The sequence below is a fragment of the Culex pipiens genome, chromosome 2 (genome assembly GCF_016801865.2).
Source record: "Culex pipiens pallens isolate TS chromosome 2, TS_CPP_V2, whole genome shotgun sequence".
Classification (NCBI taxonomy): Eukaryota; Metazoa; Arthropoda; class Insecta; order Diptera; family Culicidae; genus Culex; species Culex pipiens.
In genome coordinates this window covers 86,044,235-86,059,917 of record NC_068938.1, presented here as the reverse complement: position 1 = coordinate 86,059,917, position 15,683 = coordinate 86,044,235, and the positions used below count along the sequence as shown (strand labels likewise).

At 39.5% G+C, this 15,683-nt stretch overlaps 2 protein-coding genes across 2 annotated transcripts; one reads left to right on the top strand and one right to left on the bottom strand.

Annotated features, from left to right (window-relative positions):
- Positions 1-1,848: 1,848 nt before the first annotated feature.
- Positions 1,849-2,793, bottom strand: LOC120419793 (ATP-dependent Clp protease proteolytic subunit, mitochondrial). Its single transcript, XM_039582629.2, has 2 exons — positions 2,632-2,793; positions 1,849-2,569 (listed from the first exon to the last, which is right to left on the bottom strand). The coding sequence occupies exons 1-2, from the start codon at positions 2,671-2,673 to the stop codon at positions 1,934-1,936; spliced, it is 678 nt and encodes a 225-aa protein (XP_039438563.1). The 5' UTR covers positions 2,674-2,793; the 3' UTR covers positions 1,849-1,933.
- Positions 2,794-12,218: 9,425 nt separating this feature from the next.
- LOC120419803 (protein CNPPD1) lies at positions 12,219-15,288 on the top strand. The gene is made up of 4 exons (XM_039582639.2): positions 12,219-12,456; positions 12,662-12,958; positions 13,768-13,890; positions 13,953-15,288. Exons 1-4 carry the CDS (start codon positions 12,412-12,414, stop codon positions 14,817-14,819), a joined length of 1,332 nt encoding a protein of 443 aa, XP_039438573.1. The 5' UTR covers positions 12,219-12,411; the 3' UTR covers positions 14,820-15,288.
- Positions 15,289-15,683: the final 395 nt, after the last annotated feature.

The following is a 15,683-nucleotide window of genomic DNA, read 5'->3' as shown; positions in this document are numbered from 1 at the left end:
ATTTACCCACCAAGTATTTTCTATCACGAAATTATTAGTATAACGAAACATTTTATCTTATTTATCTGTTGTATAGCAAGAGGATTACAAATAAGGGTGATAAAATGATAACCGGTGTGATTAGGGACATATAGAGAACAAAACACAAAACACAAAAATCGATTGAAAAATTTCAATCGCTTTTTTCTCAGTTGCACTTTTTTGAACATGAGACAATTATACGTAGAACGGCAGTATAAGCCTACGGAATTAACTTTTTGGCCAATCGCAGTTTTTCTCATAGATTTACGAGTTTTCTATAACAAACTTATTACAGCGTTAACTTTTGCCCTGTAGCCCAAGAAGACGGCACTTTTTGGGCTAAATTTTTATATACCGTAAACTGGGGTGACTTTGATAGCCCGGGGTGACTTTGATAGGTTTTTCAAATGCCCGTCAAAAAAAACGAAACTATTGGCACTACGCCCCCCGGGGCATGGCCTTCCTCTAACGTGGGATTTCTGCTCCAGCGCCTCTGACGAGACAGGAGAAACCGGGACCGACGTTTTACTTCACCATCCGATAGAAGCTCAGTGGATAAGGCGGGAATCGAACCCGCGTCTCATAGCATCATCGGGATCGGCAGCCGAAGCCGCTACCCCTGCGCCACGAGACCCACCCCGTCAAATTAATATCTAAACATTTTTGAGAATTTTGAGCATGTAAGCATTAAGGGATAGGTTATTATCGAACATATGTGCAAAAATTTGACTGTTACATTGGATGTATCAAAATAAGTGGCCAAATTAAATTTCTATCAATGTCACCCCGGGCTATCAAAGTCACCCCAGTTTACGGTATTCGAATTCCTCGGGAAATTTCACGTGCTCAACAAGTGCTCTAAAAACTGCTGTCCCTATTCAGACTGTAGACCCGGTTCGCCCCAGATAACAGTAAATAATATTATAACTGTTAAAAATGACTTAAAAAATGGCAGTGGGGTCGCGACATTGTTTACAACATTAAATTTGGGTTATTAAAATTAGGACGGAAATGGTGACAATCAAACAATTACCAGAATTAAACGAAGCCATATTCAGATATAAAATCAACGGCCATGCAATTGACGTGGGTTTTCACTCCAACGCAGCCGAACATGAAGCATCAAGTTAATAACAGCACGTTGCTTAGCTTAATATTAGCCTCACTTTTCGCAGTTTGCTCCACTGCTGTAAGTAGTTCTTTCATCAGTTATTCTAAAGAAGTCTATGTTATGTTGTAAATTTTCTTCAGAGAGTTAAACAGTTTGCCGATATGAAAATTGCAACGTGCACCAATCAGGAGAGTGATAAATATAGCATTGATTTTCCCGGATCCCACAATTTCACCGTGAAAAACAACGTTGTGAAGTTTCACGGCAATTTAACAGTTTCTGAAAAAGTGAAAGATTCATTGGAGGTAAAGGTTGTGTTATTCTAACTGTCTAAATGTAACGATCCCATTTTGTTACTAGCTCACACTTGCCCTTTTTCGCTGCTTGATGGATATGAAAAAGTGCGAATATGTTACCACAATTCCAGTGCCACGTGTTTGTGACCACATCAACGACGAAAAAGCTCTGCTGGCGACGTTTTTCAAGGGAACGGAACAGCCGATGCGTTGTCCTATCAAGCCGGGAATCTACAGGTTTGAAAATTCGACGATTGATTTGAACTTTTTTACCACTTTTCCTCTGGAAGGGTATCGTTGGCAGAGCAGACTGAGGCTGTACACCAGGGAAGGTACAGTTAAAAGGGAAGTTTACTGTCTGGACATGCACTGCACGGTGAAATGGTTTAGGAATACTAAGAAATTAATTGGGCTGAGCGATAGTTGTGTCTAAAGATTTATTCTGGAATTACGGATTACATTAAAAATCTGACAAAATTCAACATAAATTATGTTCGAAATGCTCTCACGAAGAACCCTCGGTGGACGATGGCGGATGTTCGAGTACGGTGTCGATAATGCCCAGCGTTTGTGCTTCCTCCGGGTTGAGGAATGTGTCGCGTTCCATCTTGGCCAGCAGTGATTCGTACGGCGATTTCGTATGCTTGGCATAAATTTCAGTCAGTTGCTTTTTCAGCTTGAGAATCTCTTCCGCTTGAATCTGGATGTCGGTGGCCTGACCCTGCGCCCCACCGGACGGTTGATGAATCATAATCCGTGCATTTGGCAACGAGTGACGCATTCCGGGTGCTCCCGCTGCCAACAGCAGCGAACCCATGGAACAAGCCTGGCCAACGCACCACGTGGCGACCGGCGGTTTCACGTACTGCATCGTGTCGTAAATGGCCAGTCCAGCCGTCACGCTGCCTCCGGGTGAGTTAATGTACATGTGGATGGGTTTTGTGCCGTTTTCCGACTGGAGGAACAAAAGCTGTGCCACAATTAACGAGCTGAGATCGTCATGAATGGGACCCATCAGGCAGATGATCCGTTCTTTCAACAGCCGGGAGAAGATGTCGTAAGCTCGTTCACCTCGGCCGGTTTGTTCCACGACAATGGGAACCAGGTTGAGCAATCGGCTTGCGGACGTGTGCAAATTTCGCTGAAAATTATCATCACTTTTATCATCAGCCTTTCCCACAGGAAATTCATCGATCTACTCACCGTTCCCACGCAGGCACTCACCAAAGACTTGAGGCGCATCATTTTAAGGGCAGTTTTGTTTTATAAACTTATGCTATCAACGAAAAAACTTAAATTTCCTTCAGATAAGCCGGAAAAGTTGGTAAAAATTTATAAACACCGTTTCGCAATCACAACAGACGGATTGACAGATGGAATCCGGCCCACAAATGCAGGGCTGGAACCAGTCGGCCAGCTCATGAAAGGGTGGTGAATTTAGCCGAGACACACTCGATTGTACGTTTGTTTCGTTCTGTGCAAATTGGGTACTAAAACCTAGAGAGCCTGGAGCTTATTAGAGAACGGACATCTCAAACCAAAAGTACCAATCGAAGCACGAGAACTGTCAAACAGAGGTACCAATCGAGCAAAATCCTTTGTTTTATGCTCGATTGGTACCTCCGTTTGACAGTTCTCGTGCTTCGATTGGTACTTTTGGTTTGAGATGTCCGTTCTCTAATAAGCTCCAGGCTCTCTACTAAAACCCTATGTCAATTTGTATGTACAACGGTAAAAAACACTTTCAAAAACCATTCTGATCACTTTTTTTCATTTTAATGCAAAAAAAATAATAGCAAGACAACATTTTTTCGATGGATCAACTATGGTCCCCTTGGAAAGAGCTGTCAAGTAGGAACTTTTCTGTCAAGAAGGACCGCGAGGTTAATTTTTCAAAATTGATTTAAAAATCCATTTTAAACTCTTTGTGGTCGTACGAAGGGTTATTGTACTCAGAAAAAAAAGCTTTATCGCTGTAAACAATAATATCAGCAATCTAAGCTTCATTTTAGGACCCAATTGTACAAAATAAAAAAACGGTTTCATTCTTTTATTCCTTTCAAAAGATTATATTGCTTATTGCGAGATAAAATCACGTTTCTCCTTCGCTGTGAGTGACAGGAGATAATTGCCGCCTAACTACCGCAGTGTAAAAATCAGCAAGCTGAACTGAAATTCTGCGTTGATTTGGCTGTCAACTTGGTTTGTTTTGAATATTTTCCAAAAAGTCAGCTGAAAACTCAAGGCAACCTTTGACAACAGCCAAAAATTTGTTCTGCGGTTGTCATGCGGCTGTCATGCGACCATTATCTTGCGGTCGTATCACCGCGCGTGAACTCTAATTATTGACGCCCGCAATAATATCTTGGATTTTTTAATAGGTCCTATAAACTTATGAAAGACAATTGTTTATAGGTCCTTTTCAAAAAAAAACTCTAGATATTAATATTGAAAAATCAAAGTGTAACAATAAAAAAAACGATATTAGGGATCAACTCGGATCTTCTAGCACCCTTCGACAAAGTTATAGAGAGTTGCTAAAATCCTGAAACGATGTATTACCCCCATGCAATTTTGTTTGACTTGATTATTTGGATAAAAATTTAAAATGTGATTTTTGTAGAACACCTTGGACCTTGGAACACCTTGAAATCCTCGCAATGTATTCCTTATGGGAGAACTGTCACTTCTACTACTCGAATCGGGTACTCCATTGGCACATTTACTTATTTTTGCCTACACGCAAAATCCAGATAACACAGATCTGTGTAAAATTTGACACAGATCGCCCAAAAGCGGGAATACACAGAATCTGGGTAAAAGCCTTGTACACAGATCTGTGTTCAGGCGTTGTCTGTCAAATCTGTGTAAATTTTCAACCAGCAATCTGTGTAGAATTTTACACAGATCTGGGTAAAAATTTATTTAAAAAAATGTTTGTGATTTTAAATGAGATTTTTAATGTTTCAACCGTGGTTTTAACTTATTAAAACAAGATTTATATATTTTCATTAATGCAAATAAACCTACTTTACAATAAACCCTGATAAACTGATATTGATACATTATTACACATCTTCCGGTCGATCGCGTTTGTTTGTTGAACACTGAACCTATTTCTTAATGAACTTCTGGCGACTGCCAAGGGCCAGCAATACGTCAATCCGGGAATGCCCGTCATGCCCATATAGTTGTCCAGCACCTGCACCGGGGATCTGCAACAAGTCCAGTTGAACCATTCCAGACTTCTAGAAGAAAATATGAAGTGAGGTTAGAGATCGAATGTTATTCGTTTTTTATGACTTACCGTCATCTGTTGGCTCTAGAATAACTGATTGACTTCGAGGGCACCGATTTTAGTTCAACGGGATTCCAATTCCTGGAAAAATATACTTATTTTAACAACAAAAGCATGACATTATTTGAAGAAAAAAGGTGCAGGTGGTTATGTTACACATGACCAATATGACAAAGAACTTTGCATGAGCCTCTTTAAATTATATCTTTTTATTAAATTTGATCATTTTATTTTATTGATACAAACGCAACCGAGATATCCATTTTGTAGTCATGGCGACATGTCAATTTTCATGTCCAGTATCTAAAATCATGATGTTTGATACCCATATTACCCAAACTTGTACGGATCGGTAAATTTTCCCTCTTCGGAACACCCCGAGGACACCAGGTAGTCACAAAATCTGTTTAAATCAACCAGGGAGCATGTTGACAGCTCCTATACATACTGAGCATACCCGTTATGTGTACAGATTGTCAAGGAAACAGATTGGCCAATGTTTGACAGATCCAAACGCGCTGGACACCAACCGCCCTTTACGCCCAGCAAAACTGGCAGTGTTGCGAGCGCAAAACATACGTTGCCAGTGCCTATTTATTTTGCATCGACCAATCTATTCCCCTTGACAATCTGTGTGAGCCCAGTGGGCCTAAGATGGCGGCCTTCGATATTATCTAGCTAAACATTTGAAAATGACGAATAGTTTAAATAAATATAGTCTTTGCCTTTTTTTGGTTAAACATTTTGTCGTTTTTTGATTTTTTTCTGGAAATACTTGTTTAGAGATACACCATGTTCGAATAATTCTAAAATGATTCTAGAAAAATTAGAGAGAGAGTCCCGTGAAAGCCATTACGGAAACAAAAAATCCCACACGAATTTTGAGTAACATGTTTAGCGTACGAGCTCCGATGAGGCCCACATTTCCGTCTGTCGGTGGATACGCGCAACGAAAACTGTCATCTTAAGGCAAGGGCAATACAGTGAGCAAAAGAGTTCCTCAATTGGGTACTAAAGCCCTATGTCAATTTTATGTACAACGGTAAAAAACACTTTCAAAACCCATTTCTGATCACTTTTTTTCATTTTAATGCAATAAAAAATAATGACAAGACAACATTTTTTCGATGGATCAACTATGGTCCCCTTGGAACGAGCTGTCAAGTAGGAGCTTTTCTGTCAAGAAGGACCGCGAGGTTAATTTTTCAAAATTGATTTAAAAATCCATTTTAAACTTTTTGTGGTCGTACAAAGGGTCATTGTACTCAGAAAAAAAGCTTTATCGCTGTAAACAATAATATCAGCAATCTAAGCTTCATTTTAGGACCCAATTTTGCCCAGTGTAACGAGAGTTACTCAATGTTCCTCCGAGTTACTCCGGTTGATTTTCTCCATTCCCACCTACATAGGGGCAGATTTTTAAGCGAAGATGGCGTTACGAATGGTGAACGCCCGAAATGTCAAAATCGCACAGTGGTACCAACATTACAAAAAAAGTTTCCCATGGCATGACAGCCACACTTTTTTTCTAATGTTGGTTTAACTGCGCGATTTTGACATTTCGGGCGTTCACCATTCGTAACGCCATCTTCGCTTAAAGATCTGGATTAAAATCCATGAAGTTTGATACTAAATATAGTGTAACAAAAATGAAAATTGGTTTGTATTCAGGGGTTGTATTTCTAAAATTAATATTATTATTGTTATTATTGCTTATTGCGAGATAAAATCAAGATTTTACTTCGCTTCGACTGATAGGAGGTTATGGCCGACGAAATACCGCGGTGTAAAAATCAGCAAGTCGACGTCGTCATACTATCTTGTCGTGTGTCGCTTTTTGTCCCAAATTTTGTTTGAAGTTGGTTGCCGGAGTCCCGAGTTATAATGGAGTATTTCCATTCGAGCAGTTTTTGCTTTTTTCTGCAATGTACAATGGGAGAACTGTAATTTCTACCACTCGAAACCGGTGCTCCATTACAAATGTTTACGGTAATCTAACTTGTACGTGCGTCAAACGCGTTCTGACCTGAAATCCCTTTGGCCAGTTGTCGCACTTACATCAATTTTCAGGGAGTGACAAGGTAGCACGACGAGATTGAAACTTCTTTTATATGTAAAGAGACAAAAATGCACGGAGTTTTTTTCAGATTTCGTTGAATATCTCAGGATTGAAATCGAATTTTGGGGATCTGTGAGGGTCAAAAGGTGAGGCATTGTGAGCTGCACAAAATGGCGTTCTTAACTCAATTTGGCCCAAAATGCACGTACGACAAGGTAGCACGACGACGACGAAGTTGAACTGAAACTCAGCATTGATTTGCCTGTCAACCTGTTTTGTTTTGAATATTTTTTCCCAAAAAATCAGCTGATTCAAGGCAACCTTTGACAACTGCCAAAAAAATATTCTGTGGCTGTCAGGCGGCCATTTTCTTGCGGTCATATCAGCGTGCGCAAACTATAATTATTGACACCCGCGATTATAATATTGTTCAGAACCAAACTATAAAGCTATTTTTTTAAGAAACTTTGTACGACCACAAAGGATTTAAAATAGATTTTTAAATATTTCAATTATTTAAAATAAGTTCGAGGCTCTTCTTGACCGAAATCATTCTACTTGACAGCTGGTCCCAAGGGGGCCATAGTTGATCCATCTTAAAATGTTGTCTAATTATTTTTTTGCATTAAAATTTTGTTTTTTTACCGTTGTACAAAAAAATATATAGGGATTTAGGATCCTATTCTGTTTTAATATCCATTTTTATGTCTATTATAAAAATCCATGGTGTTTGGTACCCAATGAAACGTTAGTGTATCTGGAAAGCGATTTATCATGTAATTTGCATAAAAGTAATCAAAAGTTGCATTTATTATTGTTAAAAATTAAAAATAATTCAAGCCAACCGTGTGCGCTAGAGCTGGGAGTTATTCGAGCATGCGCGCTTGAAAAACAAAAGAAGCACATAATTTTCTTGCAAGTTGACCCAAAATAACTGTCAAAAACACCACCATCACATTCACAGCCAGAGGAGAAGCAGAAAAAAATCGTCCTGCGTATCGTTGCGAGTGAGTTTCGCTGTGTTCGCGGCCGAAGATTGCGGTTTTCTCACCAAGAGAAGGATACCGCTAAAATTTGTGCTCGTCAGTTGCCGATGGAAACTACCGGCAAGCAGAAATTCTGCGATCCCGCGCGCTTCGTACAGGTACCCGCGGAAAGGAGGTGTAGCGTCCGAAGTCGGATTGAGCAGCAAGAACGAGCGTCGCAGAAGTCTGGTGAATATGCTGGAAGCGGACTTGTCAGCGGTAGGCACGGCCAAGCAGCTGAAATGTACGCCGCGAGAAAGTCGGCGAGAACAGCGCGGCTGGATGCGATGCGGTCGGAGAGTGAACGGGAAGAGCTGGGACGGCAAGAAGGGACCGAATCGGGGACGCCGGCGACAGTGAGAAGAAGTGGGTGTTGAGGGGAATGATGTGGATGATCAGGGGGTTTAGGAAAAAATGTTTTTCGAATAAATACACGTAAAAAAAATCAAATTGGTTTCTTTTGCTTGAGTAAGCTGCCGAAAAACACCCCCTTTCAAGTTAGACACAAACCCTTCCGAGTTGGAACCTAAACAGTGCTTTGTGTGAGTGTGCGAATGTATGTGTGAGCATTTAAACAACCAACGCGAGGTCCGCCTCGGATGAAACCTCGGTAGGCACTGAACTTTTCTGAGGCTAAGTGCTAACTTAAATAGTATCGCACGGCATGTTGCAACCATGGTGCTACATTCTCGCGTGACAGTTCCACGGAAGGAGGAGGCAAGGCAAAATTTGCTAAGTGCTAGATACTTGAATCTGATTAATGTGTTCGGGAAAGGTTGCGCTTGACCAATCAGCGTTCGCTATTCTTTAGTAGTTTTATGTTAACTTTTAAGTACTTAAATAAATAAGTACTGTAATAAACATGTTTTAAGATCATTAAGTAAGTCTTCCCCTTTCGTTTGGTGGGTAAAACGTTCAAATTGGTCGAGAGGGAAAAAAGATACAATCGTTTGAAATCTCTCACTTTTTTCGAAAATTTTCTTCTACGCGTTACATTTCGCTTCGCGAAAAATCTGGATTGCTACCCTTGTATAGAGCCCTTAGACAAAGTTCTTTGTCAAAAAACTCACCAAGTTTTCTATTGGTACGTTCGTTTGAACAGCCAGTGTGGCACTGAGTGCCGCACTCGTCGGTGCCAGTTTTGGTTCAAACGAACATTCTTTTTCAGTGTGCATGGAACTCGCATGAAACTGAAAAAATATCGAGTGCGGCACTAGAGTTTCAGTTCCAAGATGGCGGCGAAACTCGTGCGGAACTAGCGCGAGTTTCTTCAAAGAAACACTTTGACAGCTCTGAGTGCGGCACTCAGTGTGGAACTAGCCATCAAACGAACGTACCATATGACTGCATGACTGCTGAAAAATCGCCAACACTTTTTTACCCAGTTTTGGAAGAGAAGCTGATCGAAAATCTGTGTAGTTTTTTACGCAGATCTGTGCAATAAAGTTACACAGATTTGACAGCTAGTACTGGTAAAGAATCTGTGTAATTTTTCTTACACAGATCTGTGTTATGTGGATTTTTCGTGTAAAGAACATAGCTCTTGAGATTTTCCAAAAAATATATTTTATTTTCACCCTGGTGTGTGTACCACCCCACCCCTGCAGCACACTCACCACGCGAAACAGTTATTCACCACAGTTAATCACTTCCCACGGGTCCCCCACAGACCGTTATTATGAAAAAAAAAAGTTCCACGCAAACCAATGATTGGACATGGTTCCTGGGACCATTCTGCACCTCTGGGCCGAGTTTCAAAATATTTGCCGGCAGAAATTTCGAATACGGTCAGTTTTAGTGTTTCGAGTAGAAATTAAGGTGAAATCACATGTAAAATGCGTAGAAAAAGATCAAAGTTTCAATGTTTTAACTCCAAAACATTACTGGTCATGGTTTTAAATTGTATTAACATGTAGCAGAATGATATAAAAACGATTTACAGCTCTGACTTAGCCGGATTAAGCATAAGTGAAGTGACTTAAGTATATTATTTACAAGTTTATGCCTTAACATCTAAAAAAAACTCCTACATCAAGTGATTTTAAGTCAAGGAAAACTAGATTGGCGTCATCCATAAAGTACGTACGCTCTTAGGGGGGGAGGGGGGGTCACCGTAGGTGTGACAAGATGTGACGAAGGGGGGAGGGGGGGTTTGCGAGACTGTGACGTCACGCCATGTTTTTTTTAATGATTGCATAATATTAATTCGAAATGAGAAAAATGATAAAAATCCTCTTTTCTAAAATTGTTTGCTTACTATTATTTATTTACTATTATTTAGAAGTATCGCATTATAATTGATTATATAGTCACATTTTTTTTTTGTTCAGTTGGAACTTTAATATTTTGCAAATTCTTGCTCGATAAAAATAAATGCTTTAAAAGCAGGGTGTTCATGAGAAAACTGGTATAGATGGTTTGAACTTATTAGATACAAAGCTGTGAAAAATAGTTCTCAAGATTTTTTAATATTTGAATATTAAACCAGGTCTTCAGGTTTTTTTATATCGCATTGTTTATTCTAAAAAATGAATAATTAGACAACTTATTTTTTATTAATATTAAAATTGGCAAAAAAAAACCCAAAATTATGAGAGTTTAAAGAAATAGAACTTATAAAAAATTCCATCGAAAACAAGGGGGGGGGGCTGGCAAAATGTGACGTACTTTATGAGGGGGGGTTCAACCTTGCGTGACAAAGTGTGACATAGGGGGGAGGGGGGGTTGATTTTGTCCGATTTTTGCGTGACATACTTTATGGATGACGCCATTGCACAAAAATAACTTAAAATGGGGTGACTTTGAGCCGAGGGGTGACATTGTACCAATTTTTACGATTTTATAATAGCCAGATAGCTTAACAACAAGCTTGATAATCTTGAATTGCAAAGTATAATCGTTGCAAATATTGTTCTTAGATTATGTTGTCCTCTGCCATAAAAAGTTAAATAAGTACGAAACACTAAAAAAATAGATAAAGCCACGGATAAAGCTTTAGTTTCATAAGCCTTACCGTTTGACCCCGGCAAGAGTTTCAGGACACAAGTCACATTGAAAACTTACTTCGCCTGTACATACTTGACTATACCGGGTTCGGTGGTAGAATGTTAAACGTGGTTGCCTCTCACCCCGGTTTGGCTGGTAATGTTGTAGAGCGAACAATTTGATTTGATTTGATATTTAACTGTACTATTTTCATGTTTTCATAAGATATGCCAAGCTTGTTAACAAATTTATTGTGTTTTCACATTGGGCAGAAGTAGGATTTGTTTTGTTGTATACATTATTAGTGAACGTTCTTGATGATCAACAATATGTTCTATTGAATTCTAACTATGAGTGTATCAACATTAATTAAATCAATTATAAAATGTTAGTTTATGACGATAACTGAAATGTTGAAAAATAATTGGTTGGTTTGAAATATTAATCCTGTGGGAAGTTGTGTCATTAAACTGTTGCTAAGTATAATCATTACACAGGGCAACAAAAATATAAGAGCTAAATGATAGCTGGAGTACTCTTCGGATTTCATTCGTAAGGTTGAAATTTGTAAACGATTTAAAACAAAAAAAAAACATTTTTATTATTATTGCAATGTCAAAAACTTGCCACGTCACAAAATGTATTTCCTTAATTTTTGATTGTTTTAATTGATTTTAGTAGGAATTGATTTAAAACTGAAAAACTGTGAGCATCATTTTCAAATGTGGAGGATTCCAGGAGATTTTAAATTTATTTTAATTAATTTAATTTTAAATCAACAGGCTTTATTCAAACAGAATAAGCAGATTAGTGTAGCAATTTCATCAAATTGCTTTGTGGGAACATAAATATACCAAATTAATCCGTCTACAAATAAATAAATTAACATAAAATTCAAGCTTACCAATGCATTCTTATGCGTTTATTGGTACAATGTCATCCCTTGGCTCAAAGTCACCCCATTTTAAGTTATTTTTGTGCAACCTAGTTTTCCTTGACTTAAAATCACTTGATGTAGGAGTTTTGTTTAGATATTAAGGCATAAACTTGTACATAATATACTTAAGTCACTTCACTTAGGCTTAATCCGGCTAAGTCAGAGCTGTAAATCGTTTTTATATAATTCTGCTACATGTTAATACAATTTAAAACCATGACCAGTAATGTTTTGGAGTTAAAACAATGAAACTTTGATCTTTTTCTACGCATTTTACATGTGATTTCACCTTAATTTCTACTCGAAACAATAAAACTGACCGTATTCGAAATTTCTGCCGGCAAATATTTTGAAAATCGGCCCAGAGGTGCAGAATGGTCCCAGGAACCATGTCCAATCATTGGTTTGGGTGGAACTTTTTTTTTTTCATAATAACGGTCTGTGGGGGACCCGTGCTTCCAGCCGCGGCTTTGACAGCTGGGTGGTGGTCGCGCATTTCAGTCGCAAAAATACGACCTGCTGCTGCTGCTGTTTGCTGGAGTGGCGTGTTTTGGTCAAGCAATTTTCTTTCGCGAAACGTAAAATTTCTCTATTTCCGGCCCGAATCGAATCGTTTTCCCGTGAAATTTCGTGCAAATTGTGCGCTCCGTAATGTGCTAGTGGAAAACACTGTCGAAAAATGATCGAACACGAGCAGCCCGCTATAAATATCACCGATAATAAGGTCAGTAGCGGATCTCGTCGCAATTTGGTTCCCTTTTACGGAAGTGGATTTCGTTTTTTTTGCTTCGCTGCCCTTCTTAAGAAGCGTTCGGATTTGTCATCCGAGTTTGTTGGGTTTTGTGTGCTACGCAAAAGGGTCCGAACGTGATTCGGGGTTGGGGATTGTCCCAGAATATTGCTAACAGCTGTTTGTTCATTTCCCGCAGGTGATCGAGCATGAGGAGTTCCTCAACCGGATCAAGAAAACCCTGTACTATGGTTCGTCGACTTCGACGGTCAAGTGCACCAAGATCAGCCGTCCGTTGGCCGACTATGCGGCGGAGATTTTTTCCGAGTCACATCGGGGACACTCGCTCAGTCGGCTCAACTTTGTCACCGTCGGCAACCTGACCGTCACGCCCTGCTCTCTGATTCTGGCCATGATCTACCTGGACCGGCTGAACGTTATTGATCCGGCGTACGCCCGCAGAATTACGCCGTCCGAACTTTTTATAGTATCAATGGTAAGCGGACTGGCGTGATTGTCTTTTTTGTTTTCTCTACGAGTGACGTCGAACTATCTGTTTACTATTGTAAACAATTTGAAATGATGCGCAACTATCGTTTGTACTTGATGAAATCATTAAAATGCGTTGAACTTTGAACGCGTCTGCATCGGAAGCTGCAAGTTGCTTCCAAACTCAGAATAAATTTGGACGGAACACGCATCAGTGGTGCTGGTGAGCGGAAAAATAGAGAGTTTATTTTCGTAGACTGTCCAAGGGGGTGAATGTGTGTGTGTGCCAAGCGAATGGACACGCTGCTGTGAAAAGTGTACGTTGAACGGCTTATCTCGCTAATGCGCTACAATAAGCGATGCGCGATCGTACTTTCTCTCTGGGTGTGGTGTAAGCTGCGGCAGTCGATGGTCAAAGCAGAAATAACTTGAAAAATAAACTTACCGGGAAAATCAACCTTTGCGAATCGGGAGTACAGCAGGGTTTAGAGCACTTAAAGGGTACACAGCAACCAAGGAAGTTGCTGTCTTCTTATTCCAAATTGATCCAATTCTGCAGCAATGATTTTTTCTTATTCTCGTTAATGTTCGAAATTGTTTAAAAAAATGTATGTGTAAGTAAGAAAAAAAAAACAAATTTTGCATAGTTCTTTTTGCAACAAGGTAATAAGTTGATTTTTAACTACAATTCAAAATTCGTAGTCCCACGTCAAAAAGCTGGATTGCACAGTCGTCTTTTCGGAGCCTTTTTGTTGTTGTTGAACCATTTTGACTAGTCAGATTTTTAAATCAATTCACGTATCCACTATCTTCCAGATGGTCTCAACCAAGTTCTACTGTGGCTACGACGAAGACATCTACTTAAGTGCCTGGGCCGATTCCGGAAGCATGTCGGTGGATCACATGAAGCAACTGGAACTGGAATTCCTTGACGCTATAGTATGTCTGAGTGTGAAATTAAATTGTTTTGCTCTCTAACATAAAACGCACTTGCTTTTCAGGGCTGGAAGGTGTACGTGTCGAATCAGGAGTTTTTCGAGAAGCTCAAATCCGTCGAGCGCGTGCTCGCCAAGCGGCAAGGTCTGGCCCGCGGGTGGCTCACCTACACCGAGCTGATCAACTTCATCCCGACGCTGGCCCTGGCCAAGCAGATTCTCAACTACAGCACGGTGCTTGCGCTGAGCTACACCGCTAGCGTGATGACCATTGCCGGGGCCTTTTTCTTAGCTAGTAACATCAACGTACCTGGAAATGTGTTGTTCCGCGGTGCCGCGACCTCAACAGCTCAACCGTCGCCGACGACAGCCGGAATTAGCGAACTGGGCCAGCAGCAAAACTGCACCGGTAACATTGGGCAGCAGCAGCACCACCAGCCAGTTTCGTCGGATCAACAACAATCTCTTACTTTAGAAGACTGCGAATGCTCGTTGCAGAAGGCTATCGAGAGCGTCCAACTGCTCAATCGTGCTTACTTTAATGAAAATTCAAAATTCGAACAACATCACTACAAGGCTGATTTTAGACAATTCCCCAACTCAATACACTTTGGACCGGTCATCGTGAACCCGGGTGTGGCCAACGTCGCCTCCAGCTGGAAGCATTTCCGTCTGCTTTACCCGGCAACGCTGTCCGCCGGAAACGGCGAAGACGACGGCGATGGCGATGGCAATGAGACCGCTGCGAACCGAAACTGCACTTACGATGAATTCATTCCACTGCTGACATCACACGGCACACGACTGCAATGCGAACGAGCGGCCAACGGCGACCCGGCAACGACGACGACGACGACGACCTCTTCCGGGCCCATTTACGAGAGCTACAAGCGAACCTTCGAAATGTTTAGTTCTTTTCTAAAGTTTTTGTGAGCAGCGAAAACTTTTTTTCTCTCCCAATTGAAGAAGAAACTAAATTTCATTTAATATTTTTTTGTAACTAACCCCTTTTTACGATATGTTTTTATTAACATTTCCGATAAGAATTCTGATACTAACACAATAAAAATAAATAAAATAAAAAATCACATAAAAATAACCACTAATTAAAAAAAACACAGTAAACGACACCAACCGTAGCGGGATGGTGATTTATTTCGAAACGAAATTGCAGTTTTACTGAAAAATATCAGACGAAAACATAACAAAATGTACCTTTTGAAGCAATAATTCCAATTGAACTAAAGTACACACATGCTTGCGTTGAATACATTTTATTATTCAAACACTAATTCCATTTAATTCAGTTTCGATTTTTGTTTTTTGCAATATTTGTAACCAATAAATTATTGTTAATTTTTAGAATCAAATCAATAAAATATTTATATTTCTGGCATCAAAACATTGATTTTTTTGTTCATAAAAAAATCCGAAAAGGCTGAATAATAAAAAAATTGAGAATAATTTACAAAAAAAAATCAGCTAAAGGTATATAAAACAACATGCTTTATTCAAGTTGGCTAAAAACCCATGAGGGATAGGTTGTTTTGAAAATTTAATCTAGATTTATTTGAATTGAATAAACACTATCAGAACCGAAAGAACATACACATTTTTAAACTTTTTATATACCTATTTCGGTATTATTTTATTAAAAGTTGTGTATAATCTTACAATTCGTCCTGTAGGTAAATTCTTTGGTGGGATTTAAAAAAAGGTTTTTTTTATATTTTCTTAAATAAATTTTTTAGGACAAATTGGGCAGTTTTTATCTTGTATCTAGTAGCGAATTTTTCA

Bases quoted from the DNA above. Each gene is read 5' to 3' on its own strand.
- LOC120419793 (XM_039582629.2), bottom strand. From the start codon at position 2,673: ATGATGCGCCTCAAGTCTTTGGTGAGTGCCTGCGTGGGAACG. The intron at 2,570-2,631 runs GTGAGTAGATCG...GATAATTTTCAG, and splicing joins TGAGTGCCTGCGTGGGAACG to CGAAATTTGCACACGTCCGC.
- LOC120419803 (XM_039582639.2), top strand. From the start codon at position 12,412: ATGATCGAACACGAGCAGCCCGCTATAAATATCACCGATAATAAG. The intron at 12,457-12,661 runs GTCAGTAGCGGA...CATTTCCCGCAG, and splicing joins TAAATATCACCGATAATAAG to GTGATCGAGCATGAGGAGTT. The intron at 12,959-13,767 runs GTAAGCGGACTG...ACTATCTTCCAG, and splicing joins AACTTTTTATAGTATCAATG to ATGGTCTCAACCAAGTTCTA.